Genomic DNA, 27935 nt, shown 5'->3' with positions numbered 1-27935 from the left:
GCATAGCTCTGACAGATGTATGTACAGTGGGTCATCTAAAATTTTTGGCACCTCAATTTTTGATTTTTGAGGGCCAAGATGGACTTTTTGAGTTCTTGTTTTTTGCTCAGTGGGGCTCAGGAGGCTGATAAGAAAGGATCAATTGAGCTTTTGATTGCAGCCTTGCCAAAAAAAGAGATAAAAAATCCAATTTTATTAAAGCCTCTGAATCACAAAACAAAAGTTCAAGGGTTTCCCCTACAAATCTTCAAAAATCACAAAAAAAATCAAGGGTTTCCCCTTTACAACCTCCAGGAAAAAAAGATGAAGGGTTTTCCCTCTACAAATGCCAAAATCAACAAAAAAAAGCACAATATTACAACAACCAAAAACAGAGCAATAATCTGCACCCAGCCACCCAACATCAGCAAGCTGATGCACCGTGGCCCACCATCCATCCCTGTCTAGCAGGGTTAAAAAATGGTGAGAGGATGACCCCCAGCGCGCCACATTGAAGGCATTATGCAAAGGGGGGGCACCGAGTAGAGCCCCTCAAACTGTGCAAGTGCAACAGCGGAGGGGTTGAGGGCAAACCGCACGCTAGAAGTACAGCGGCAGAGGACGCCCTGGGGGTTAATCAAACCCACTGGGAGGACCAGCTTTTATATCCCACTTGATACCTGGGTAGCCTATCCCTTCCCCTCAACTCCCCCTATCGTTGACAACCATCTGCAACTAGTAACCCACTGGGGCCTGCCAGATCCAGCCGCACTTGTTGCCACAGCTACGCCATTGCCAGCTCAACTTGAAGCCACAATGCACCGTCTCCGCCGCCTTGGCCATCCGCCAATCAACTGTAACTATCCAGTAAGACAGGGTACAAATTGGATATCAATGCTGTATGGTAAGCCCCCCGCTTTTTTTTACCCGGTCCAACCGCCTCAATCCTGAAACTCATTACAATCTGCTTGTCCACCACAATTCTGCTTCTTTCCCAACAGGGATGCATTTGCGACGGACTCGGAATACGCCTCGTGCCGGCTGTTTGACCTGAGGGCTGACTGCGAGCTGAATCAGTACACACACAACAACATGCTCTGCAGGATCACCTTGGGCAGGATCCTCTTTGCGGGTATCCCAACGAAGCGCACGACCGCAGCAAGTCGGCGTGAATCTGGGCGATCCCTTGGCTTCCACTAGGGGAGAACGGCAACCGGCCGGGAAGTCTAAAACCCCAAAGCAAAGCATGAAGTAGATGAGCAAAGAGGAGCGGAGAGCCGTCCAGGACAAGCAGTGTGCCGACAAGGGAATGCCGTGCGCCAAGTAAGTGATTGGAAACTCACTAGAAGGCTCAATCTTGCAGTTATCTCATTTTTTTTACCTTTTGGTGTGCTTCAGCTCGTCAATCATTCAGACAGTCCTTCTACAAGCCCCCCAGGAAGGAGTGAAAATATGGTGGTTTTAGTGGACTCACAGCCGGCTTACGAGGCAAGGAACTTTCTCAAGCTGCTGTGCAGCAGGGGCATACATCGCACTTATGTTCTCCTCGCCGCCATTGGTCCCATTCTCCGCACCGTGAACTCCGTCTTCCTTGGCGCCCATGCTATGCTCGCCAATGGCGCTATCTATGGCCGCGCTGGAGCGGCCATGATAGCCCGGGTCATGCTTGATAGTATTCTCAGTAACGAGATCAGTAAGTTCCTTTATTTTTTTGCTATGTTGGTGTCTGCTATTCAAAAGAGATCTTCAAACTCAACTTGGGAATTGACTGATTGTTATTTTTTTGGCTATGTATTGCAGGCACGTCCCAATCAAATATCCCGCCGGGTTCATACCACCATCTCTTCAAGTTGCTGTCTACGTTGCCGACTGCGCCCCAAGAAAATAAATAAGACACAGAGACCCAAGAGCTTTTGCTGTTATGTGATTTTACCCGGCTGGAAGACATCACGATGGTGATCAGGACGACTTCAAATGCAACGTCTGGGACACGCTGAAGGGAAAAAGAGTTGGTGTTCTGGCCAGCCATGAGAACCGTTTCATCTGTCTTGGTGTCTTTTCTGACCAAATGACAGTTTTTACAGGCGGCTGGAATAGCATACTCAAGGTCAGCACTTCTTGACATTGTCTGCCCGGCTTGTCTTGCTCACCTTGCTCATTCTCATTGTGCTCCCTTCTGTATAGGTCTGGGCATGAACAAACACATCGGCATTAAAACCCCACTGCTTTCAACCACACAGAACCAGCGCACCCCACCACCATGTTGATCCAAGAAAGCCTTGGCGGCTAAGCTCCTCCTCCGCCCAGTTATTTTCCTTTCACCACTCACACTCACACATATATATATATCTATAGTATATACATACATACTCAGCCAAAGGCACTCCCCCAGCCAGCAGCAAGCATTGGCCTACCGTGGAGTTGAACTGATTTATGTAGACAATTGTGGACCTGTTCATGCTGCTGACAGCCCAGTTTGGCTAGCTCAAGCAGAAAATTGAGGCACTTGTCCTCTTGGACAACCACTCACTCAACTCAATTGAAAGCTGCTACCTCCCCTTGCTCCAGCAGCACAAAAAATCTTTGGCCCCTCTTTCAAGGGTGGGCCGTTATGTTACCCGTAATTGGGAACGTAACTGTAACATAAATTTTAAAGTTATGTTACCCAGTAGTTACAGATACCTTGATTTTAGTTACAATATCTGCCGCGGAAAAAGGGCTGTTTATTTTCTAGTTACGTTACCCAGAAGTTTTCAACAAAATGGGTTACGTTACAGGTTTGCCCAAATTTGGATAACTTTGCCGTAACTTTCCAAGAGAAATGACTATCTGTGGGTTTTTTTGTTCAATATGAGTACGTATTGGGCTCAAGTTGATGTAAAAACAGCCACTGATGCCAGTTTCTGCCCAGGGTGTGAGGTCAAAATAGGTGCACAGTGAGGATTGAACCCACAACCTGAATGTTACAGAACACACAAGACACAAGCACTAACCATTATGCTAAATTCATTATTCAAATGAACAATTTTTTGGAAAATATTGAAAAAAAAATTCCACCCCAAAAAAGTTACGTTATCCAAAACCTCCAAAACTCAAAAATAAAAAAATTTACTTTATGTTACGTTACTCAAAAAAAATGTTACGTTACCCAAATGGCTAATTTGGATAACTAAAAAAAAGTTACGGTATCCAATTAGCCCTCCGTAACGTACCGTAACGTAACTGCCCACCCTTGCCTCTTTGTCCTCCTCATCTCCCAGGTCTCCGCACCCTCCAGTCAGCCTCAACCAGCCACATCCTCAACAACACCAAGCCCACCAAGCTCCAATCACAACTTTCCTGGCTGGAGTATCTGAGTTAAGTACATGGTTTTATACATAGTAATAAAATCATCATTCCTGTGATCTATATCCTCAAAAAAAATGTGTCCTAAGGTTTTGGAAATTTCAATTGTTGTTAACCCCTCCTGCATGATGGAAAAATGATGTTTGGCAATTTTAGGTAGGTGAAGTTGTTTATTGTTAGGGTATTTGGTTGTGCACCACATATAAATCAAACTGAATTATAAATATCTCAAAAATGTCTAAACATTCAGAATTCAAAAGCATGAATACATGAGCTACTGTGACAGAGTAGACAGTTGAGCTGGTAATTTGGGTGCTGCAGCGGCGCAGCCGCCTTGTCCTCTAGTAATATATAAACTGACAATTTTTCAGCTCTGGGGGTAATTTTTTTAAAAATATGTGGTAAGCAGGGGGGGGGGGGGGGTAGGAAGGGAGCTGGGGAGGATGATCCAAGTTTATTAAAGCCTCTGAATCACAAAACAAAAATTCAAGGGTTTCCCCCACAAATATCCAAAAATTTTAAAAAAAAATCAAGGGTTTCCCCTCTACAACTTCCAGAAAAAAAACATAAAGGGTTTTCCCTCTACAAATGCCAAAACAACAAAAAAACATAATTTTACAACAAAAAAAATACAACTATAACCTGCAACCAGCCACCTAACATCAGCAAGCTGATGCACCGTAGCCCACTGTCCATCCCTGTCTAGCAGGGTTAAAAAACAGTGAGAGGATGACCCCCAGCGCGCCGCATTGAAGGCATTATGCAAAGGGGGGCCAACGAGTTTAGCCCCTCAAACTGCGCAAGTGCAACAGCGGAGGGGGTGAGGACAAACCGCACGCTGGAAGTACAGCGGCAGAGGATGCCCTGGGGATTATCCAAACTCAAGGGCACCTCTTTTATACACGTTCCAGTTCCCCCAGCAAACTCGCATTGGCTTCCTCGACTTGGCCCTGCATGCCAAGTGCATATCCTTGGCGACGATGCCACCGCCACGCCGCTGATGCATCTTTGACCCGCGCGGCAGTAACTTCATATGGATGCAAACTACACACCCGGACGAATCGGGGAAAGCCGCAGCGCCATGCTCAGCTTGGCGTCACGGTGATAGGGGGCGGGGCGCCCAAGGCCAGGTGGCGTCAGGACCCACATCAGGTTGTTGTAAGCCACGCTGGGCGCCTTCGGGTCGCCCGTCCCGCAGGCCAACCCGTCGTGATGGTCGGGCAGGCGTCATTCCCTTGCGCTGCGGTGGCGCTGCCGACATGGGAGGTCCACATCAGGCACCCGCACACACCGGTCATCAAGTGGATACATAACCCACTCGATGACTGGCACACACCGGTCATTGAGTGGGTCTCAGCCAGCTCGATGACCGGCACACACCGGTCATCGAGCGGATACATAACCCACTCGATGACCGGCACACACCGGTCATCGAGCGGATACATAACCCACTCGGTGACTGGCACACACCGGTCATCGAGTGGATACATAACCCACTCGATGACCGGCACACGCCAGTCATTGAGTGGCTCTCAGCCCGCTCAATGACCGGCACACACCGGTCATCGAGTGGATACACAACCCACTCGATGACCGGCACACACCGGTCATTGAGTGGATATATCCCACTCTTACTGAGTCCCTATGCATTCTCAACCTATAGAGGATCATAATTTGAAAATGATTCTATATCTCAAAAATTATCTTATGAATCTAAAGCATTATCCACTTTTAGAAATCAATTTTGATAAAGATCACAGCTAAATAATTGATATCTTTCTGAATAAAATGTTGATTGTTCCCCTTTGGGTATATCCTTGTCTTGTCCTTTTTTGATTTTCTGTGATCTTTAGTGTTGATTAATTAACCATTTGATCAATTTTTGATCGTCCCTCTTTTTGGATGTACCTTTTGCTCATTCCAAATTACAAAAAAATTGATTTTTCCAGCCAAGTTTGGGAACTATTTGGTCAATTTTCTCCCTGCATGTTTCAAAGCTGCACTGCTTAACTCCTGAGCCAAACCCATGAATCATCATGAGCAGATTTGAGCTCAAAACAACACTCTGTAGTGGGTGTGTGATCTTGCCAAGCAAGGCCATGACAGCCCTTGACATGAGTTGATTATGTGCTACAACGGTGGGCTGTTAAATTTACACATAGCTGTAGCATATCATAAAATATCAAAAACAATAGTTAGCTAAACGTAGCCTTGAGGGATAAATGACTACCCCTGAAAACAGCAGTTACAGGCTGGCTTTTGCAAATGCAGCCTGAAACACATTGTTAAAGTATTGTAAATTATTGAAAAATTTATGATTTTTTATTTATTTTATAACAGGGAAATTAAAATGAGATATAGGGGGTAACCTGCAGGATTAGTAGTAAAATGACTGCTAACACATATAAATTTGTTGTTACACACCCACACAGACTCATAGTCCAAAACTTTCAGGAATTCTTCAATGTTGCATATTATTTGAGCTGATAAACTATTTGCAATGGTGTTTCACCAGAGAATGAAATATAAGGGGTGTGCAAAGGGCTTGGTAGGAAAATGGCCGCAAACTGTATCACTTTTTGCATAAGAAACCAAACAAGATGGGGAATTTTTTTTGATCAATTTTGGAGATTCCAGAAGTAATTCTTGGTTTTCCGGTGGTTTTTCCAATTGTATACCAGTGCAGCAAGACAACCATTTCTCTTGAGACCCTGCAGCGGCGCAGCCGCCTTGGCCTCTAGTTATAAGTTAAAATCTTAAAAAAAGAAAGTTTTCTTATTTTTACGGACTTACTTCGCGCACTGCGGAAAACTCTTTGCGCACTGTGGGGGTTGTCGTCTCAACGCCCAGCCCCCAGTGCGCGCTTCTGCCACGGCTCTTTGCGCACTGCATTTTCCCCCGAAAAATTGGCTTGCATTTCTTGAGATATTTTTTGATGAATCAATAGAATGCCTTTTTATGATCCCCCAAAAAAATAATCAATTCATTTAGGGGTCTCCTTGAGCCTAGAGAAAATTGACATGAAAAAAATCATATTTTAACGCAACAAGCATTTAAAAAGCCACTTCCTACAACCCAGTAGCCACAAAAACTTCACAGTACAATAGGGCATGTGCAATTTGAGAGCCCGATAATTTTCAGAATTTTCACCAGCTTTCCTGTAGCTCAAGTAGGTATTGCATTTATTATTTTGCATATGTGTATAACTTTTTTGTTACACACACCAAGGGCACAAAATTTTGAGAGCACAGAGAAATATGCTTCAAATTAATTCCCTGAAATTCCTAGCAATATTGTGTCATTATAAAATGAATTATAAGGGGTGCATGGCAGGCTTAGTAGGAAAATTACTGCTAACTATATAGCTTTTTTGTTACACAACCAAACAGTCCCAAATTTCAGAAATGTTTTAATTGTGTATATTCTCCGCGCCATAAATTTCTTGGCAATAGTGTGTCATGATAACATGAAATGTACTGCGGCGGGCTCAGTAGGAAAATGACTGCTAACTTATCTCATGTTTTAATGACACACTATTGCTAAGAGCTTTATGGCGCGGATAATATGCAAAATTGAAAAATTCCTGAAAATTTCATACTGTTTCAGCGTGTAACAAAAAATCTATACATGTAGCAGCCATTTTCCTACCAAGCCCGCCGCGCACCCCTTATATCTCATGTTATCATGAGACAATATTGCCAAGAAATTTATGGCGGGGAGAATATTCACAATGAAAAAATTTCTGAAATTTTGGGACTGTTTGGGTGTGTAACAATAAAGCTATACAGTTAGCAGTAATTTTCCTACTAAGCCTGCCGCGCACCCCTTATATCTCATTTTATAATGACACACTATTGCTAGGAATTTCAGGGAATTAATTTGAAGCATATTTTCCTGTGCTCTCAAAATTTTGTGCCTTTGGTGTGTGTAACAAAAAAGTTATACATATACACAAAATAATAAATGCAATACCTACTTGAGCTACAGGAAAGCTGATGAAAAGTCTGAAAATTATCAGGCTCTCAAATTGCACATGCCCTATTGTACTGTGAAGTTTTTGTGGCTACTGGGTCGCAGGAAGTGGCTTTTTAAATGCTTGTTGCGTTAAAATATGATTTTTTTCATGTCAATTTTCTCTAGGCTCAAGGAGACCCCTAAATGAATTGATTATTTCTTTGGGGGATCATAAAAAGGCATTCTATTGATTCATCAAAAAATATCTCAAGAAATGCAAGCCAATTTTTCGGGGGAAAATGCAGTGCGCAAAGAGCCGTGGCAGAAGCGCGCACTGGGGGTTGGACGTCACAACGACGACCCCCACAGTGCGCAAAGAGTTTTCCACAGTGCGGCAAGTAAGTACGTATTTTTATTTATTTATTTATTTTATTTTAGCTTATTTGACATGATGCACGCTTTTCTTTTGCAAAAAAAAATAGTTTTTACCATTGCACTGATCCCCCATCAGCCTCAATGACCTCTGCCATTTGTCTGGGCATTGACTCAATGAGGTTGTTGAGGATTTCAGTGGGAAATTCAGCCCAAGCTTGGTTGAGTGCCTTGTGCATCTCTGCCACTGTTTTGGGTTGATAGAGTTTGTGAATGTTTCTCTTGAGGACAAGCCAGATGTTCTCAATTGGGTTCAGGTCGGGAGATTGAGCTGGCCAGTCGATCTTTTTGATTGAGTAGTCATCAAGGAACTCCTGGCTGACAAGGGCCTTGTGGACTGGGGCATTGTCCTCCATCAAGCTGAGCTCGTGCTCCGGGTCAAACTCCTCAAGGAAAGAAAGGAGGGCTTTTTCGTAGATGTTTTCAATGAATTTCTCCGCCGTTCAACTTCCAGGAGGGACAACGGTGAGAGGAGCCCGGGTTTGGTCAAAAAAGCCCCCCCAGATCATGGTTGAAGTTCTGCCGCTCTTGAAAGTTGGGGCTAGATTCTTGGGGTTGTATTTCTTGTTCTTCTTTCGCCAAACAACAACCTGCTTGGAGTTCTTGCCAATCTCGAAAGAGGATTTTTCCGTCCAAAGGATTTTCCTCCAGTTGTTGGAGGTCCAATCCTTGTGACGCTTGGCAAATTGGAGCCGACGGTGACGGTGGAGCTTGGTAAGGAACGGTTTTTTGACAGCAACTCGGTTCTTGAAACCAAGTCAATGGGCTCGGCGGCGAGCGGTGACTGTTGCAATGGGCGTACTCAGCTGGTCTTTCACCTTGGCCATCTTCATTCAAGGATTTTCATCAAGAACATTTGTCAGCTGACGGAGTCCGCGGTCGTTGTGGTAACCCTGTTCCCACTCATATCATACATATCCCTCACATATCCATCATTATTATTCCAGATTCAGATTCTACACCTCATTTTACCCCTAGTCACTCACTCATACCACCCTGAAATTCCCTTTGGATCAGAAGTTATTAGCATATACAGTTTCATTGGTATTTTCCTGCTTCTCAAATTTCATCTACATTACATATTCCAGTCATCATCACCATAGCTACATATATTACACATTACATAGTGCTCATCATTACTACATTTCATTACATTACATAGTGCTCATCATTACATCACTTCATCATTACATTACATAGTGCTCATCATTACATCACTTCATCATTACATTACATAGTGCTCATCATTACATCACTTCATCATTACATTACATAGTGCTCATCATTACTTCACTTCATCATTACATTTCATCATTGCTCATCTTCAGACCTTGTTACATTGTGCTCATCATGATTTCCCCTTGTTGTATTTCCTCACATATATACTCCCCTCTATATGTTGTATCCCCATGACATGCACATTGAATTTCTACTCCATACAACCTGTATGACCTTTTCACCACACCATTAGATACACCTTCATCAGTACATATTTCACCACACCATTAGATAACATTGCCATTCACACATCTTATACACTTTCACACATACCAGAAATATATCTCCCTGCATATATCATTCACATTTGCACACCACCTTTCATCTTTTTCCCCAATACTCCTCCTCTCCTCCTCATACCCTACAGGTACAAGTAGTCAGCTCATAGTATTAGTCAGTCTAAGATCATAGTAGAAAAGCCACACCTTTCTTCTTTTTTTCTTAGTGTTACACTCATCCCCAGCAGTATTAGTCAGGAAGGCAGCTCTTATATCAGCATCCTTGGCATAGCTTACATTAGTACTAGTGTAGTTATACATTTCCCTTCCCAGCTCTATTCTCCCATTTGAGTAGTTCCACATCGTCCAACTTCCTTGTCTGCCGCTCCTAGGGGCTGTCACAACCGTCCCACAAGCTGCGGATCGAAGGATGATTGCCGAGACGGTTGTCCGTCCAATTCCTTTCTTGGATGCAATGGCTGTCGGCGTCATCCCAGCTTCCGACATGCCAACAAGCTTGGCCTTTTGCTCGGTTGAGAGATGGGGCTTTCTAGTTTGAACCATCTGAAAAAAAAGGCAAAAAAAATAAAAGGTGATATCAATATTTGCAACACTGCATATATTACTTACACTGATTTTTGGAGGCCGTACGGCCCGTTCCAAGGGAGTTGCGGCGTTATGGTGGCTGGTTGTTGACCGCCTCCAGCAGCGTCAGGCGCTGCAGTGTTTACTTGTGACATGTTTCCCAGGTGAACCTGGGGTGTCACCCACTTTTAACCCGCGCCAAAAATTATAGATGACCCACTGTACAGAGGATGTGTCAGCCTTAGAGTCAACACAGCTGACCTAAAGTCTGCCTCTTTTCTACTTATTACATATGAAATTACTTCATACCTTTTTCATCTTAAGAGATATCATTCTTTTGACTTCATATTCTGTTTCCTAATGCAATTTTAACCCTAGTTACAACTTACCAATTCTTTGTAACTATACTCCTTCCCTGAGTTCTTGAGTTGTGGCGCGCATGCGCAGTTGTGACGTGTCAGCGCTACCAAGCGCGCCAAACCACATGTACATATGTAATTACATAAGCAAACTGTGAAAATTTTTGAAGTCAGGATCCCCCTTGCCTGAGGAGGATACACAGACTTCAGCACACCAGAACTACACCCCAGATAACCCAGGATCACCACCAAAGAGACCACCACGCTCCCAGCGCCTAGGATATTGACAGTAAGTAGACTCTTTTCACTGAACCTTGCTTATCCAGAGTGAAACTCTGTTGCTCTTGATTGTTTCTTCTTTTCTTCAACTCTTTCAATCTTAAAAGATCAAAAGGTTATCTCTGGTTAAGACCTACAAAACCAGAGCAGAGTAGTAACCCTACTTCTGAATCCCACCAACGTTTCCTTGTTGTGAGTGGAGGCTGTTGCACTCTTTCTTGGCCTTGCACAGCTGGCATCCAACTTTTCCAGGTTGAGAATAGCCCAGATCAATTAATAAAGACTTAAAGTCTAGGCCTGATCTTCTCTTTCTCTCTCTTTCTCTTCCTCTCTTTCAGTTTGTATTTCTTTATCCCAAGAAATCCAAACTATTCCCCTTCCTTTTCCTTGTGTCCTGCTGTCACATAAGAGACTCAGGCTCACAGGATGAAAATCAAAGGCAAATTTGCTTTTTTTGATGATGATTGCAATCTGTGAGACAATGCCCCTAGGGACCCACATCTTACCCATTATGAGGCCTTCTTTCTAGCTGATTTCTTGACCATTAAGGTGGGGTGATATATAAAAAAAAATACTGATAGATGTGCAGGCTTCTTGCCTGTTCATGTACATTGAGCAAACCTGTCATGCCAAAAAAGTTTTTTTTTTGTTAGGCCCTCATTTCAAGGGGGGCGCTTTGCGCCCAGGAGGGACTTGGTTAAGTCCAGCCCCCTCTGACCAAAAACCCTTGCCCCTGCGCAGGTGGCACTTGAGCAGAGCTCAGGATGCAAATGGGTCGGGTCGACCCGGAGGCGACCCGAGACCCGGCGGGTCTCGGGTCGGGTTCGGTCAGCCTGACAGCTGAAAAACCAATTTGCGACCCGGCCCGGCAAGACCCGATTGTCAATCGGGTTCGGGTTTGGGCAGGCCGATTCCACTTCGGGTCGGCCCGATGACCCGACTATGACCCGATTGAGTCAGCTGTAATCGCCGATCGGTGACTTAAGTCTGAGATATCTGATATCCCCTCAACCCACAGTCACACAATCACCCATCCTGCGCCGAGTCCCAACCATGCGACGGTCCAAGAGGAAACAACCGGCCGCGGTAAATTCCAGTTCGTCTGATGAAGAGTCTCCGATTGAGGTTTCCCAATACCAAGTCACCACCAAGGGCCAGTCTCAGCCGCCAAGCACTCAAGAGGTTGCAAAAACCACCGAAAAGGATCCTGAACCATCGAGTGCGCAAGAATCTCAATCTACCAGTCGAAATTTGAAAAAACGAAAGACGACGAGCAACATTTGGGAGCACTTCACCAAAAAAGAATCCGGCAAGTCTCCTTGTTTTTGTGTTTGTGGGGGCCACTTTTGAAGAAGCTTTCTGATAATTTTCTTTTTTTAACAGGTCAGGGTACCAAGGCACACTGTCATTACTGCCGAGACCAACTCGAGGGTAAGAGCTCCAACGGCACCAAGCACCTATGGCGTCACCTCGAACGTTGCAGCTCCTACCTCACCTCCAGCAAGCAAACCATGTTGAAACTCTCGGCACCTGCGGATGGATCAAAACCAACCAACTGGATATTCTCTCAGACGACCTCGCGCGAGCTTCTTGTCAAAATGGTTATTGCTCACGAACAGCCATTCGTCTTTGTCGAACAGCCGCTATTCCGCGCCTTTGTCGCCTCACTACAACCAAAGTTCAAATTCTTTACTCAAACGACCCTCAAGACCGAAGTAATGGCTTTATACAACTCGATGAAGGAAAAGCTAGCTGTTGAGATTTCTGGTGTAGATCGAGTTGCCTTAACAACTGATCTCTGGACCTCGTCTAACCGGTCACCTTATATGGTAATTTCGGCTCATTTTATTTCGTCGGACTGGACGCTGAAGACTCACATCATATCCTTTAAGGAGCTTCTCACTCCTCACATTGGTGTCGCTATCGCTGAACAACTTGTCAACGTGATGAACGAATGGAAAATATTGGATAAGGTGGCATCTATCACCGTTGATAATGCCGCAAGCAACGACTCCGCAATCACTCGAGTAATATCGTCTATTTCAGCCCGGAGAAGTCTTCCCCTTGAAATGAAAGGAATTTATTTCCATGTCCGATGTCTTGCGCACGTTATTAACTTGGTCGTGAAGGATGGCCTGAAGATCTTCTCCGAAGCTATCAACAAGATTCGGGACAGCGTTCGTTACACCAAGAGCACCCCTTCGCGTAAACAATCCTTCAAGGAGGCGATCGATCTTGTTGGAATGGACCAGCGAGCTCTCCCATCGGTCGATGTTCCCACCCGCTGGAACTCCACTTTCCTCATGATCAAGTCGGCCCTCCCGTATAAGGAAGCGTTTGATCAGCTCGCCATTCAAGACGCTAACTACACTCATTGTCCTAACTCAACCGAGTGGGAGGAGATTTCAACTATGAAGGATTTCTTGTCTGTTTTCCACTCAGGTACATCATTTCTTCTTTGTGATCATTGAATTCCCACAGATCAATTAGCTGACATTTCATTCACTGCTTGTTTGATTTAGCTACTTTAAAACTTGGAATGACACGATACCCTACTGCACATCTTGCCTATAAAACGATGAAGAAGATTGACAAACAGCTCAAAGAATCCCGAGAAAATGGCTCGCCCGAAATAATCGAAATGATCCAGCCGATGCAAGAAAAATTCGACAAGTACTGGCTTCCGATGGAAGACTTCACGGCAATCAACCAGGTTTTCAATCCCCGTTGCAAGTTCCAGCGCATAGAATTTATTCTATCTGAAGAGGTTGGCGAAGATCAAGCTACACTCACCATCAACAGAATCAGAAAAACCCTTGCCAGCTGGTTCGATGACGTGATTGGCAACAAAAACAAGCTTTTCTCCAAAAGTCACTCGAGCCTCGATTGCAATGAAAACAACTTGACCATTCAAAACGACGCTACTGCTGATGAAGATGATCAGCGCTTTGAGCAATACCTCAAGAGGAAGAAGGTGGCCCAATCGGTATCTACTACGGCTGAGCTTGACTTGTATCTCCAGGAGCCTCCAATTCTCATTGAATCGGCTAATTTTTCGGTCCTCACCTGGTGGAGCACCCACACCGATCGATTCCCAACACTCGCCATACTTGCAAAATCTGTTTTAATGACTCCGATGACTTCGATTGCATCAGAATCAGCATTCTCCACAGGTGGAAGAGTCCTTGGCAGTAATCGAACCCGAATGCAACCAAACACTCTTGAAGCACTTGTATGCGCGCAAAACTGGATCCGCGCTGAAGAGGGGATCATAATGAACGAAGATGATGACTTTGATAATGTATCTGAGTCTGTTTCTGGCTCATCATAGTATCTTTTCTTTGATTTTATCCTCATAGGCTCCCCTGTTGTATATACACGAATGCACCAGGACCAGATTGCTGAAAATTGGCACAATCTTATTTCCTTTCTCATTCAACGGCCCAAAACGCTCGGGTCACCCCTGACCCGACCCTGACCCGACCCGACCCGCTGCATCCTTAATCGGGTTCGGGTTTGGGCAGCCTGTTTGAGATTTTGACCCGACCCGCCCCGACCCGAGATTTACCTCGGGTCGGGTTCGGGCACTGTTTTCCGACCCGAACCCGACCCGTTTACATCCTGAAGCAGAGCAACTTGAAAGTGTCAATGGCAATCCGTGCTGCACCCACTCCAGATGCATCTCCCTGGCGCCCTCCTCCCGGCGACATTGAGCAAACTCCAGACGGACTGGGTCACACAATCAGACAGCAGGGCTCATGGACAGAGATTGCTTGGATATGGAGGAGTATGAAGTGATTAGATGAATCATAATCAAATTGTCATTAGTTCTTTAATCATTTTTGCTATATATTGATCAGTCTCACAGAAACATCAGGGCTTGACTTATTCAGATTAAGACTTGTGCAATCCATTTTTTTTGCATGAAATTGATTTGAATGAGAAATTTGGTTTTTTTGCATGCATGGGATGCAATGAAGTTTGTGTTCCTTAGCAGGGAATGGGGGATACTTCACAACAGTCTACTTAGCCAATTTTAAAATCATTTTTGCCTATCTAATATGGCTAGCCTGTGAAGGGAAAGGGTGATTGAAAGTGGTGGGATGGTCATTGAATTGGCAGCGGCAAAGCCGCCTTGGCCTCTAGTTTTTATGATTTTATGATTTATGCATGCATAAAATTATGCACACCAACTTTGAACACCATAAAAGTTGACAGCTTAAACTTAATACTAAGTCAAAGATACTTTTATATGTATTTTCACACTTAGTTTCCTCAGGTTTACTCACAGCAGAGGAAAGAGTCCATAAATGAGGAACAGTATGGTTGGAACTAATGATTTTATTTCTTGTATGGACTAATAGAGGATTTTTATAGTGTAAATACACACACCATTCCAACACTTTGGAGTATTGCAATTTGAACCAGCCCAGGCTGTACCAGGGCCCTCCAAAGCAAAATCTTCACTTTAAATCTTGTCCCACATTCCCTTTTTTTGTATATCATGAATTTATGATTTTAATGAATTGAAATCATGTTTCTGCCTCAGATATCTCACAAATTCCATGCTCCTTCTCATCAAAACTGCCATGTTTCTTCTCATGCCATGTAAAAGCTGTGTCCTTTCTTGGCCCTTTCTTTGGAGCAGAGGGTAGCAGCCTTGCAGCCTGTCTGGAAGTGGGAATCAGGTCCAACAAGCAGTCCTTACTCCTAAAATGAGCTCATATTTTCACTAGCCCTTCTCTAAGATCATCAACTGATGGTGCCTCTGGGGGTGATTTTGGTTCTGGACCTTATTTGACAGATATCAGGATAAAAATCAACAAAAAAAATCAATGCCTAAAATAATTAAATAAAAATGAAAATGGAACAAGATTTTTGGTCAAGAAAATACTTGTTTCAACTTCAAGGTGGAAATTAAGCTGGCACTTCACACCCGGGTACCCATGGCGTGTGCAGGTACCTGCCCAAATTTCTTCCCAGACTAGAAACCTGAATCTACACCCACCAATAGGTCCTAGGGGCCAGCTCTAATCATTAGAGTTGATAATTTGCATGCCAGTACCTGTGGCAGGTGCGGGTACCTGCCTGAATTTCTGCCCAGACTTGAAACCCACACTCAAACCTGGCACCCGCCGGCAGGTACCTGTACACTCCCAAAGGTGTCTAGTAATTGCCAATGGGTACTAGGGGTCAGCTCTAATCAACAAAACTGTGTGGAAAGACAAATGTGGCTCTTGTAAGAAAAGAATACTTCTAAGATTCCACTGCAGGATTTGAACTATTTAGATTGGAATCAGCTACATCCAGCCAGGAAAGTACTAATAAAATATTCAATTGAAGTATTCCACCAAAAAGACCCCAGAGAACCCTTTATGATATTTTACACAAGAAATAGTATAAATGATGAGATGAAAGAGTCAAATGATGAAAATTCACACCACCTCCTATTTACATCCCCTTCCTCCTTTTTATATCCTCGCCACCCTCCCCCCTTTATGGCACAAGTTCAAAAAACTACTGGGCTATATCTTGAGTAAAGTGGTTGAAACATTGTTATGTGGTATCACTGTGCCATGTAACCAATCAAAAGTTTCATTCTTGAGGCTGATATTCTAATAAGATGGAGCTAGTAAGAGATTAGAGATGGCCATTTTGCACCCGCTGGCGGGTACCCGCCACCTTTCACAAGGCAACTGTAAGCCCTTTAAAGTACCCATGGCGGTGTGGGATGTTTAATCCTAGTAACAATTCAAGGAATTCACTTCACAACAGCCCTGGGTACCTGCCAGGGCACACAGTTGCATCCTGAAAGGTGGCAGGTACCCGCCAGCGGGTGCAAAATGGCCATCTCTATAAGAGATACTCCAATTATTCTTGACTGTAAAGAATTTTAAAAGATATAAACTGAACTGAAACAAGTTGGATGCTAACAATTAGTGAGTAAATATGAAAAACTGAGAGCTACAATAAGTGAATGCCAACAACACTAAGGGCCTGTAAAGTGGGCTGCAATTTTGCAAGATTGCTACTTTTCTTGTCCTCTACACAAAAATTGAAAACAAGAGGGTTCAATTGTTGAAATTCTTCACTTTTAGGCTCAAGACTACCTTTTTGTGATGTTCAGTTTTAGTTCCAAGAAATATTGAGAGAAAGAACTTTGGACAAATTGAATTATGGTAGAGGCCCTTATTTCTTGGTGATTGCTTCCCACCACAGTCACTTGCAAAGTTTGAAGCTGATTGAGTAAAGTAGATGGTGAGTATGAGATAGGTGAAAATTAATAAAAGTATACGGTGTGCATAACATAGGTGAAAACATCTGAAAAAAAGTATCCAAACTAAGATGGAACCTTTGCTGCATGTTTCTCAAAAATCAAATTCTGGTTGTCCAGAGTGCTGGCATCATGTCCTAGAAGGGGTAAATCCTTCCCAATTAAAATGGAACTTTGGGACCTTTGGGGGCTTTGGGGCCTTTTGGGCCTTTGGGACCTTCGGGACCTATGCTTGGATTAGACCATGGAGTACCATGCAACATAGCGGATATACGACTATAGTTTTCAAATTTAAAGGCCAAGCAGATGACCGCAATCCAAGAGGCGAAAAAGAATAAGGAGATCGTAATATCAGCAAATTCGTGTATCGACCAAGAACTGCTTTGCAGCAGAGAGATTTTTCTCGCCAAGTCGAGGTGGCCCGTCTGAGAGCATCAGGAATTGAGTTAAAAATTATCAGACTACCAGCCTGATTTGAGGATTCGATCGGCAAACAGAACTCACTCTGTGTCTACGCTTGCGAGCCGGACGGCGAATGGGACTGTTTGCCGCATGTACGAGGTCGTTTATTGCCGTCATGTCAATGTGCACCTCCGCGACATCCCGGTTACTGCTCGACTAAAATCGGCCAGCGGATGCCCCAACCTTCAGTGAGATAACTACACCAATCAGTCTGGAATCCGTCAGCAAGACTTACCTCAGGAACCATTTCTATCTCGCTCGTGCTCTGTTGTGCGTCTGAGTAGCGACGACCTCTTGGATGTTTAGAAGGCGGAGACATGGTATCGGGTGTCCAGGCCGGAGACAAAGCATCAGGCGTCCAAGACCGAGACAAAGCATCAGGCGTACGAGGCGATGACAAGGCATCAGGCGTCCAAGGCGGACACGAAGCATGAGGCGTCCAAGCCGGGGCTGAAGGTGGTGGGTCAGTCGGAGTCCTCGCTGCAATGGATTGACCAATAAGCTATTCAAGGCCAAGCTGTTAGTGTAGAGCTAGCCCGCAACCAAGTGGTGGTGAGACGAAGAAATCATGAACTCACTAGAAAGAAGATAACAAGGGGCGACATGATGACTGATTGAGACAAGTCAGTCAGTCAAGAGAATAGCTTCGAGACAGATTCCCAGCGCTTCAGACTTGGGATCGGAAGTAAATCGTCGGACGGCCCTCATAAGCAATGGCAACACCGGTTTCTGGGGTGGCGAGTCTGGTACATTTTACTAACCTTCATCCGACTGTATTCCATTGTTACTACCATCGAGCCTGTTTCTGGTTTGAATTGAAATGCAGTCAAATTGACAGTTTCTGAAGGAGATTTGAACGACTCGACTCGGCACGCTTTCACCCAGCCCACTCTGCTGATGACCGTGTGGGGCATGATTACAGGCAGACGATTTTCGGCAGTTTCAATACTTTTCTTGGGGGTGGAGTTATACGACCCGATACCGTCTGACTGCGGGAGAAGGCTGTGTGACGACGAAGTCCAGGATTCAAACGCTGAGGAAATTTTCGTGTATTCGTAATTTGTTGTAGGTGTACTGAGGCTCTGGTCCAAACCCTTGCCAAGTCTTTACATAAACATTCGACACATTTCAGTCGCGATGCACACCGTGCGGATGTCCTTTTTTCCTTATGGACGAGTGAGCAGTCAAAAAATAAGGACGTTATATCAGGCACTTGGAGGGGGACCCAGTAAGACCAAGGGGCCATAAATGCCCAATAGACCGACACATTCCCAAGATAACGCGGCCGCATCAGTCCGAAAACTACAGAGATTCTGCGTCCCGGACTTGTTCGAACTTTGGACCCAAGCCGTTCAAAGGTGCCTCCGGAGAAGCCGCTAGAGCGGTTATATCCCGCCCGAACGGCGCATGCTGCGTACAAGGTCGGGAGTTCACCTCCGAGGTTCTGTGGGCCTTCGATCCTGTTAGCTTTACGGCCTGGCGTGATGTCCCCTGTTGTAGCTCGTTACGTAATCTTCGGTAAAAATTACGTCTCACTACAGTATATGTCATGACTGACATATACATATGATGGTCTCGACATGACATCTCCTTCTCACGGTGCTCATCACTCTTCTCCAGTTTCCTCTCTGACATAATGTGTACTATAAATACAGTCAAACCCTTGAAACCGCATACCCCTTGGTGGACTAAATTTGCTATGTGGTTTGGCAGGTTATGTGGTTACAAGGGTTAGCTACAGGCCAAAATGAGATTTTGGTGGACTTAGGAGGTTATGCCCTTATACAAGTATGCGGTTTCACAGGTATGACTGTAACCTTGTATTTCTAGTCACATTATGCTTTTGTCCTTCATGCAATCTAGCAATTAGTCTTCTTCCCTCGTATTTACATACTTGTGCCTCTTTATCCCCTACGTTTTGTAAAAGCCCCGGGGAAGGAAGAAAAGGTACCACCCGACTACATGCATATACATACAATGGTCTCGACGTGACATCTCCTTCTCACGGTGCTCATCACTCTTCTCCAGTTTCCTCTCTGACATAATCTACATATAACTAAAGGGCCTCTGGGGGCCAAACAAACCTGTACAGTTATCTGTCATGCGAGTAACGTCGGCATCGATATCCTGTACAAGTTTATGTCATGCGAGTAACGCCCGCGTCAGTATGCATGTAACACCGGCGTCGGTATGCATGTAATGCCGGCGTCAATGCTCTTATTGTATTAAGGAGTCCGTTCAAGCAGCTTTGGGTGAGACATCACCATTTCAGTTCAAATCAGACTGCTTGAACGGACGCCCTCAAGTCTCAGCAGCCAGCTCTGTGTCTCTGAAATATGTGTGCCAGTCTTCTGGAACGGAATGGCGACGCGGCACGCCCACAACTTTGTACGGCGTGCCTGTAAGTTCAACGGAATCCATTCAACCCATCTGTACTGCATGTCTGTAAGAGACTCCGTTCAGCACCGGATGCTTGAACGGACTCGCTTCCAGATGTGTCACCGGTAAAAGTGAACACATTGATAACCACTTCTGTTACAAATCTGCTTCATCAGACTCAGCTGCACACCAACAACTGAGTCTGTTGAAGCAATCTGCTTTATCAGGCTTGGCTACATACACTCCAACAACTGACCATCAAACACCACCCACTTTGATGAGTATACTGTCCCACTCATCAATTCACACCTCAATTAAATTCCCTATTCTGATTCTCAAATCTTTTCATTTTTCATTGCAAAAATGCAAAAATCCATTGAACATAAGGCAAAGTACATTCAGAAAAAGGAAATGATCTGTTGCAGCATTTTCTTCCCTTTCATTTTCTTTTCAAAATGCACAAAACAAGGCTGCCATACAAAGGGGTCTTATTGATCCTCATTATCTACATATAACTCAAGATATAGGGTCTGGGGGCCAAACAAACCCATACAAAATCTGTCTATGCAAGTAACGCCGGCGTTGGTATGCATGTAACGCCGGCGTTGATTTTCTTTTTGCTTGAAAAGACAGGGTGAGACATCTATAACCCAGTCTGTTCAAGCAGATTGTTGGGTGTATACTGAAAGAAATCAGAGAACTAAGATTGATTTCTAGTCAGACAAAGATTGCTAGTTACAATAATGATTGGCAATAAAGAAGCGTGGTTGAGTGGTTTACCTAAGAGCAGGTGTTGGGCTGCTCTCTACGAGCTTTATTTTAGCAGTGGTAATAGCTCCCTTTTAAGCTAACTCTGTATGACAGAATTCTGAGATCGCATTTGTCTTTTGTCAGTATTATACCACTGGTTAAGCGTAAGCATTTGCTTCCTTACTTAGTAGCGGTTAAGATGGCAATTGCCTTTAGGCGAAACGACGCAACAGTTCCTTTATGGTTTCTGTGTGTAGCAACTTAGTGTAAGTCTTCTTGTTGTCTTTGGGCAGGGACCTTTCTCACTTACCGGTTGTTTTTCCTTCTCTTAGAGGGGACGCAGTAAGTTCGGTCTTTTCCTTTGTCTGTGGGAAGTTTAGATAGCACATTAGCTTCTTGCTTGTCTTCTATCCTTGATATTTGTTCGCTTCACTTACCTTTGGTATGTGCAGTGATTCTCTTGGATAGTGACTTGAGTTTCTTGCTCTTGGGTGTTGGACCTGCATGCATTAATTTGATGTGTCAGTTTTACGACCCCGCGGCTATGGTTTTTGCGCTGCGGAGATGGTTTGCTTTGCTTACCATTTTCCGCAGCTGTTTTAGATCCCAGCAGCAATCTCAATTCACCTAGGCGTGCAATCTCACAGCCCTCCGTGCTTTGAGTCAACAAATACAAAGCAGGCCCCGGAATTTGGATGACTGAAAGGCTTGAGAGTGATTTTTGGATGATGGTCTTCCCGGTTGGCTTGGTGAGGAAATCCGCCAAGTTGTTGGTGGTCTTGACATACTGTAGCCAAATGAGACCGGCGGCTATGAGTTCTTGAACAAAGTGAAGGCGTATGGACATGTGCTTGGTGCAGAATCCATTTTGCCAGGTTTTGCTTTTAGCAAGGTCAATAGCCCCACGATTGTCGATGTGTACCTTGATGTTCTTCAGGTTTGGAAATAAGAGGACTTTGTCTGCTAGATTGGCTGTCCATGCAAGGTCTCTTCCAAGGTCGGAGAACGCTTTATACTCCGCTTCTGTGGTGGAGAGGGAAACTGTTGGCTGCTTCGATGATTTCCAGTTGATGAGATGTTTTCCGCATTGTACCACAAAACCTGTTGTGGATTGCCTTGTGTCGGGGCAGTTGCCCCAATCAGCGTCCACAAAAGCCAGAATTTTGGCGTCCTGCTGGCGAGTGTAAGTGAGACCAATGTTTTTGGTTCCCTTTAGGTAACGGAAAACTTGAATGGCGGCGTGATAGTGTCTTATGCCTGGTTTTTCAAGGTACTGTGACAGGGTGCTGACTGCGTAAGCAATGTCGGGTCTAGTAAGGATACTCAGGTAGTTGAGCAATCCCACCAGAGCTCTATAGTTGACTCCTGTAGCTTCAAAGGCTTTGATTTCGTCCGTAGTGGCTTTCTTCAAGTATTCGCGGGGATTGAGCGGACTGTTGGATGGATAAAGGTCTTTCAGGTCAAATTCTTGAAGTTTTTGTTCGATATATTGAGTTTGGTTGATTTGAATGCCTTTGTGGAACCGTTCAATGTTCATTCCTAAGAGGAACTCAGCCTGGCCCATGTATTTGATTTTGAATTCACTTTCCATCTCTGCTTTGAAGACTTCTGGTTGGTCACTGATGATGACCAAATCATCGACGTGTGCAAATATTCAAGTGGCTGGTTTCCCTCCTTCTGCTGTGCGCCAGAAGACGCAAGGGTCTGAGATTGCTGCTCGAAAACCTAGAGTGGCTAGAAAGGTCAATAGTCTTTTGTACCAGACAAGAGGCGCCTGGCGGAGCCCGTAGATTGCCTTTTTGAGTTCGAGCACTGAGTTGGGTGGACAGTCAAGGCCAGGAGGTGGAAGCAGAGTGACTGTATCTTCTAAGGGGCAGGTTAGAAACGCACTCCGTACATCTAGTTGATGTATTTTCAGGCCGTTGTTGACTGCAAACAATAGCAGAAAGTGGAGCGAGGCGGGTTTGCCGGTGGGAGCGTATTTTGCTTCAAAGTTCAAGCCATGCGTTTGCTTGAAGCCCTGGGCGCAGATTCGCGCCCTGAACTCCACCACTTGATTGTCGGAGCCGAGCTTCTTGCGATACGCCCAGGTAGCTGGGATTGGGTCATCACTTTTGATTCTGAGTTGAACAATCCACACATTATGTTTCTGCATGTTTGCGATTTCTTTTGATTCCGCTTCCTTCCATTGGTTGCTTTCTGCGCAGGCCATTGCCTGCTTGTGGTTCTTTGGTTCAATCAATACCGTCATTGTGTAGGCTTGTTTCCTTTCTTGTTGCCTTCAACTATGTGACACTGATCGATCGCTCCTATGATGATTTGTGACGGGGGCAAAGAGTCACCGGTTTGGCTTGGCAAGTCAGGGAAGTCCGCTGGGGCGAGAGGTTGGACCAAATTGTCTGGAGAGTTTGAGTTGAAATGATTGAGTATGTTGTTAAAGTCTTGCTCCTCATCAGCGCTTTTGATGGCACCCTGACTACTGTCCGCATCAGGAACCTGGTCTGCCTCTTCAAACGGCAGGTCAGGATCTCCGAGGAAGTTTGGCAGTCTGTCGTTGGTATTTGTGTTACGGCTTTGGCACAGAGCAGCGCAGGTAGGGAACGTTTGTTCATCGAAGTGGACGTGTTTAGCTGTGATAACCTGTCTGTCTTCTAGTCGGCAGATCTTACACGAGGAGTAGTCGTTCTTGTATCCGAGAAGGACTCCCTCCCACGAGATGGGGTAAAGATGGCCATCTGAATCCGGGTACCCGCGACGGGTATGGGTACCCGCTTCTTTTTCAGCAAATTTTTGATACCCGCATCCGGACCCGGACACGCGGCAGCGGGTACCCAGGTCTTTTTGGCCGGTACCCGGTTACTTTTTGGTACTTTTTCAACAAACAAGCTTGATATTTCATTTCATTTCAATCATTGTATGTACTACTTAAACCCTCTAGTTAGATACTTTCACCTCTCCTTCTCTCTCATCTTTCTCTTCTTCTCGCCTAGGATCCCTTCATTCCACTTATTTAGAACCCCATCCTTTATCTTGTTATTTTTGGAATAAAAAGCTACTGCCATTCCCCTGCTTACAGATACCGCACTAAGCCTGTGCCTCTTGAGTGCGACATAATCTCTTCCAAAACTGAAAGTGCGCTCCACATCAACCGACGTAGCTGGAAATTTAAAGGAATGATCAAATTGTAAATTAGAAAGAATTCAGAATACAATTCAGAACTAAATAACATACCCGGACAACTCAATACATCCAGCGCCATCGTCATAAGCCCTCCGTAAGTGTTTCCTCCCCGCTTTTGTTGCAGCCACCAGTCAAGGCCGTTTACTGGTTCCAATCCATTCAAGACAAGCGCCCCGGCAAGCCAAACGTCAAGTGGGTCCATTGATGAGTTACCCAAGCGTACTGCAGAAGCCGCACTAAATTGAGAAAGGAATCCAGTTGCGGGCTGGAAATAAATTATGTTAGATATATAACTGGATCTAAATGTTTGAAACATTAATAAGAAAACTTACTTTTGCCTTTGGATTGGTAGGTTTGGAAGCCGTTGGTATTGGTTTGGGCTTATAGTGATTGATCCACATCTCGCGTGTCAGGGAAATCGCGCCATCAATCCAATCCTTGTCCCAGCCGGCAATCTTGAAATATTCATCCTTGAACAAGGGGTGTAGGACTTTGCACTGAGTCAGTTTAAAAAAGAAACATGATATAGACAATACAGAGAACGAAAGTAAAATATGAAATGGAGACTCACTCATAGCCACTCTGTAAAGGGGTGAGCAGTCGGTTACCGTATAGTATTTGTTAGTAATCTTCAAACCGCCACAACATGCGTTCCTCAAGACCGGAGGGTAAGATTGTTTTGCTATGATTTTTGAGAGATGTTTGTGTTGAGTTGTCTGTTAGTCTGCTACCATGATGTATCACCACAGTATGGAGGGCTGTCGGATTGACCCATGAGCACTACCAACCAACCACCCAGATGGCAGCCACAAGCGTCTGTAGCCTAGTTGGTAAAGGCAGCACTCTAGTATGTGTCTCAGCATAGCTGAGGTTGTGAGTTTGACTCTCACCAGACACATCTTCATTTTACAGTCTCTACAGTTCGGTTATTTGATCAATGAAGACCACCACGTGCGATAAACGAGGTGATCCTTCAACTGAAACCTGGAGTGTAATTTCAAACAATGGCTGCAGTACTGCAGCCAAATCATTAGCTAATTTGATGTCGCCCTTGTCAATTTGATATTTCCGAGCGACTCCATATTTTTTATCCTTCTGCCATTCAAAACTAAGAAAGAGGCAATCAGTTTTTTGCCAGTTTGATGGAGAATAATCAAGCCACATAACGGAACCTACATTGCCGAGTGACACCTGATGATGCTATTGAGTTGAATTAGAGTTGAGTTCCATTGTGTACAGACATCTCGTTTGATAGTATGCGGTTTAACACACTTCTCTTCTTTGCATAAGCCAATAAACGTCGCCTTTGAGTTTGGCAAATTTTTGATCTCAGGGCAATGGCACAAAACTATAGGCGTGCATCAGTAGAATTATTGTCCAAGAGTAACGTGAAAAGTGAAACAATTCAGCCCACCTTTGCAAGAGTTTGTTGGCAACTTGAAGATGTGTATTAGTCAATATCTTCATCTTTGTCACTCAGACCTTCAATGTCATCAATGTCCAGATCATCAGTTTGGGTGCCTTTTGAAATTGGAATCCCCTCTTCGCAATCATCATCATCGGATTCACAGAGATCTTCTGTAGCCTTTGTGTACCTAGGGAAATCCACCAAACAGCTAATGAGAATGATTATTGATTGAGGCAAGGTTGAATACTTACAACGCGATCTGCTCCTCGCAATCATTTTATTCAGAGTCCGCATCAGATTCATCAGTCAATCTGGCCTTGTCTACGGTGTCTTCTTGATTTCGCTTTTGTGGTCCGAAAGGTCGCAGGATTGCTTTGGCAATAAGATTGAGTATGTGGGCGAAGCACCGTATCCATTGAGGTTGTCCTTTGAAGTGGGGCCACTTCAGCTTTTTCAACTCGTTTACCATAACAACATTATTGGACGCATTATCTGACACAATGCCATGAATCTGGCCGATCAAAAAGGGATAATTAGAAAAGTACAATCCAATAAGATAAAAAAAATTCACCTTGCTTGCAACGTCAAATTTTTCAACAACCCGCTGCACTGTTTCAGCCAAGTATTCACCGGTGTGGCTGCGCAGTAGCTTGATGAAATCAAGCGGCATAGATTCAAGCTGATACTTCCCACCGGCCCGCTTGTTAAGCCTGTAGATTACTATACCAAGAATGTCAAACCCGTTGGGGGATTGCCATGCGTCCACCCCAAGATACATCGCGCCTGTGTGGTTCTGATGACCAGACAAGATTACCAATTAAATAAAAATAACTGAGACCAATCACAAAGAGAGAGAAACTGGGTTGAACCCTCCTCACCTTCAACTCCAACTTGAATGATTCCTGTACCGCGGTGTACAGGACATGGATCGCTCTTGAGACCACGCGTTTATCGGGTAAGTTCTTGAGGACAGTTGGGTGCAAGAGGGCCCGGAAGCTGTTGTCTTCCAACGCAGAGAAAGGTTGTGCCGCCTCTGCACACCAGATTGCAAATTTTTGAGTCACCTTTTCCTCACAAAATGTCGTACAACTTCTAATCAGCTTCATTATACATAAATGAATGATCTAAACATGAGAACTCACCTCGCGCGGGTCAATATCACCAGTTCCCGTGATTCCAAGAGATCCAAGGGTCCGAGTACGGTCATTAGTGTGCTTCTTCTGGGCACAGGCTGCAGCATGTTTAAGCAGATTACTGCAGGATGCATCATACGTAGGTCGATTGATTTTCTTGTCACATCTAAAGGACAAAAGAACATTAGCAAAATAATTCTAAAAAGCGATAATAAAGAGAACCCTAAAACCTACAATTTGCAAGGATAAGCTATCATCCTCCTTCCATTCTTATCAAGTTGATTGGACAGCTCAGGTGTGTTGTATGACGCATAACTGGTACTGGCAGCGGTTTGGGCAATTCGTCGTGCTCGGCCTGTAAGTGTTTCAGATTGGGGAAGAAAGAAATAAATAAGTATTAAAAACCAATTGACCAACTATCAATCAATCAAGAACAGACGTACTAAGCTCCTCCTGATCGGTAGTAGCTCCGGCAGGTCCTCCACTGGCAGACGGAGTCGTTAGACGTTCATTGGGATGCTCCTTGTCCACATCAATTGGATTGGTAGTGGGAGGCTCTTCAGATACGGACAAGATACTCCTACTCCTTGCTCGGGGGGCATTTGGCGTAGAGACCGAGTTTGGTGATGATTCTCGACAAGATTTCTTGGTTTGACGGCGTGGGTGGGGCATAGTTGTAGTGTTGAGGTGGGATGGTAGTTTCGAGGTGGGATGTTAGTGTTGAGGTTGGATGAGGTATCTCAACGATATAATGATATACTTTGTGATACCTGCTCCACACCTGTAACATGTAACATTAAAGGTGTGGAGCGGGTATCACAAAGTATATCATTATACACCTGTCCCATATTTATGTACGTGTGCTGGGTGGGTATCACTGGTGGTACCCGGGTACCCGGACAAAAAATACATGAAAATCAGATACCCGTACCCGTACCCAGACCCGCGGCGGCAGGTACCCGCCAGAGCAATGAGTACCCGCCGGCGTGTACCGGGTACCCGCCAACGGGTACCACTTGCCATCTTTAAGATGGGGCCAAATTTATCTGTTCGGTTTTGCTTTGGTTTTACAACCCAGACTTTGCAGCCAAATGGACGGAAAAAGTTCATATTTGGCGTGATCTTGAAGAGTAGCTCTACTGGGCTTTTCTTACTCTTGGACAGAGATGGTAAACAGTTGGTTGTGGCCGTCGCCGTGCGAACCGCCTTGCCCCACCATTCCGGGGCCAAATAGGACTGTAACATCATGCACCTCGTCATTTCAATGAGGGTGCGGTTTGCTTGTTCCGCCAGACCGTTGTTTTGCGGTGTGTAAGGCGGAGAAACGTTGTGTTGTATGCCAGCTTCGTTGAGGAGCGTGCTCAGCTGCCTGTTGCAGAACTCCCCTCCGCCATCGGTAAGCAGCTTCTTCATGGCAAATCCGGTTTGTTTTTCAAAGCGTCTTTTAAAATCCTCAATGGCCTGTGTTGCCTGAGATTTCTCTTTGAGTATAACCGAGTGGATGTAGCCCGTATGCTGATCAACTAGCGTGAGGAAGTATCTTGCACCGCCGTTGGTTGCTGGAGAGATGGATCCGACTAGGTCGCCATGGACTACCTCCAGTGGTGCTGTGGTTGGCTTGAAGTGACTTTTGCAGCTCTGCCTAACAACCTTTCCTTGCATACATGCATTGCATGCATGAGTCTTTGTGAGGTCGCGCTTGGTGGGGACGGAGGTGGCTATTCTTGACAAGCATGCATGGCCCAAGAGATTATGCCATTTCACAAAGTCTGACAGTGGGTTAGCCGTCTCGGTGAGAAGTCCAACCGTCAGGTTCTCGGGGTCAAGCACTCCTTTGATCTCCAGCAGGTTGTTGCTGGTGTCCACGGAAAAAGGTTTTCCGTCATCAATGCGAACTGCGAACCCGTCGGTGCCTTCCTG

At 44.8% G+C, this 27935-nt stretch overlaps 2 protein-coding genes across 2 annotated transcripts; one reads left to right on the top strand and one right to left on the bottom strand.

Moving 5' to 3' along the window:
- Positions 1 to 1431: 1431 nt before the first annotated feature.
- Positions 1432 to 2246, top strand: PtA15_3A206 (uncharacterized protein; the record flags this gene model as incomplete). The annotated part of the gene is made up of 2 exons (XM_053167152.1): positions 1432 to 1672; positions 2164 to 2246. The coding sequence occupies 2 exons, from the start codon at positions 1432 to 1434 to the stop codon at positions 2244 to 2246; spliced, it is 324 nt and encodes a 107-aa protein (XP_053018397.1).
- Positions 2247 to 16769: 14523 nt separating this feature from the next.
- PtA15_3A205 (uncharacterized protein) lies at positions 16770 to 26687 on the bottom strand (the record flags this gene model as incomplete). The annotated part of the gene is made up of 9 exons (XM_053167151.1): positions 16770 to 16840; positions 16957 to 17128; positions 17208 to 17321; positions 17401 to 17667; positions 17744 to 17775; positions 17927 to 17970; positions 18039 to 18269; positions 18365 to 18641; positions 26459 to 26687. The coding sequence occupies 9 exons, from the start codon at positions 26685 to 26687 to the stop codon at positions 16770 to 16772; spliced, it is 1437 nt and encodes a 478-aa protein (XP_053018396.1).
- Positions 26688 to 27935: the final 1248 nt, after the last annotated feature.

Source organism: Puccinia triticina, chromosome 3A (genome assembly GCF_026914185.1).
Source record: "Puccinia triticina chromosome 3A, complete sequence".
In the NCBI taxonomy this organism is placed as follows: Eukaryota; Fungi; Basidiomycota; class Pucciniomycetes; order Pucciniales; family Pucciniaceae; genus Puccinia; species Puccinia triticina.
Note: the sequence above shows the minus strand (reverse complement) of the source record. Positions and strands in the feature narration are given on the sequence as shown.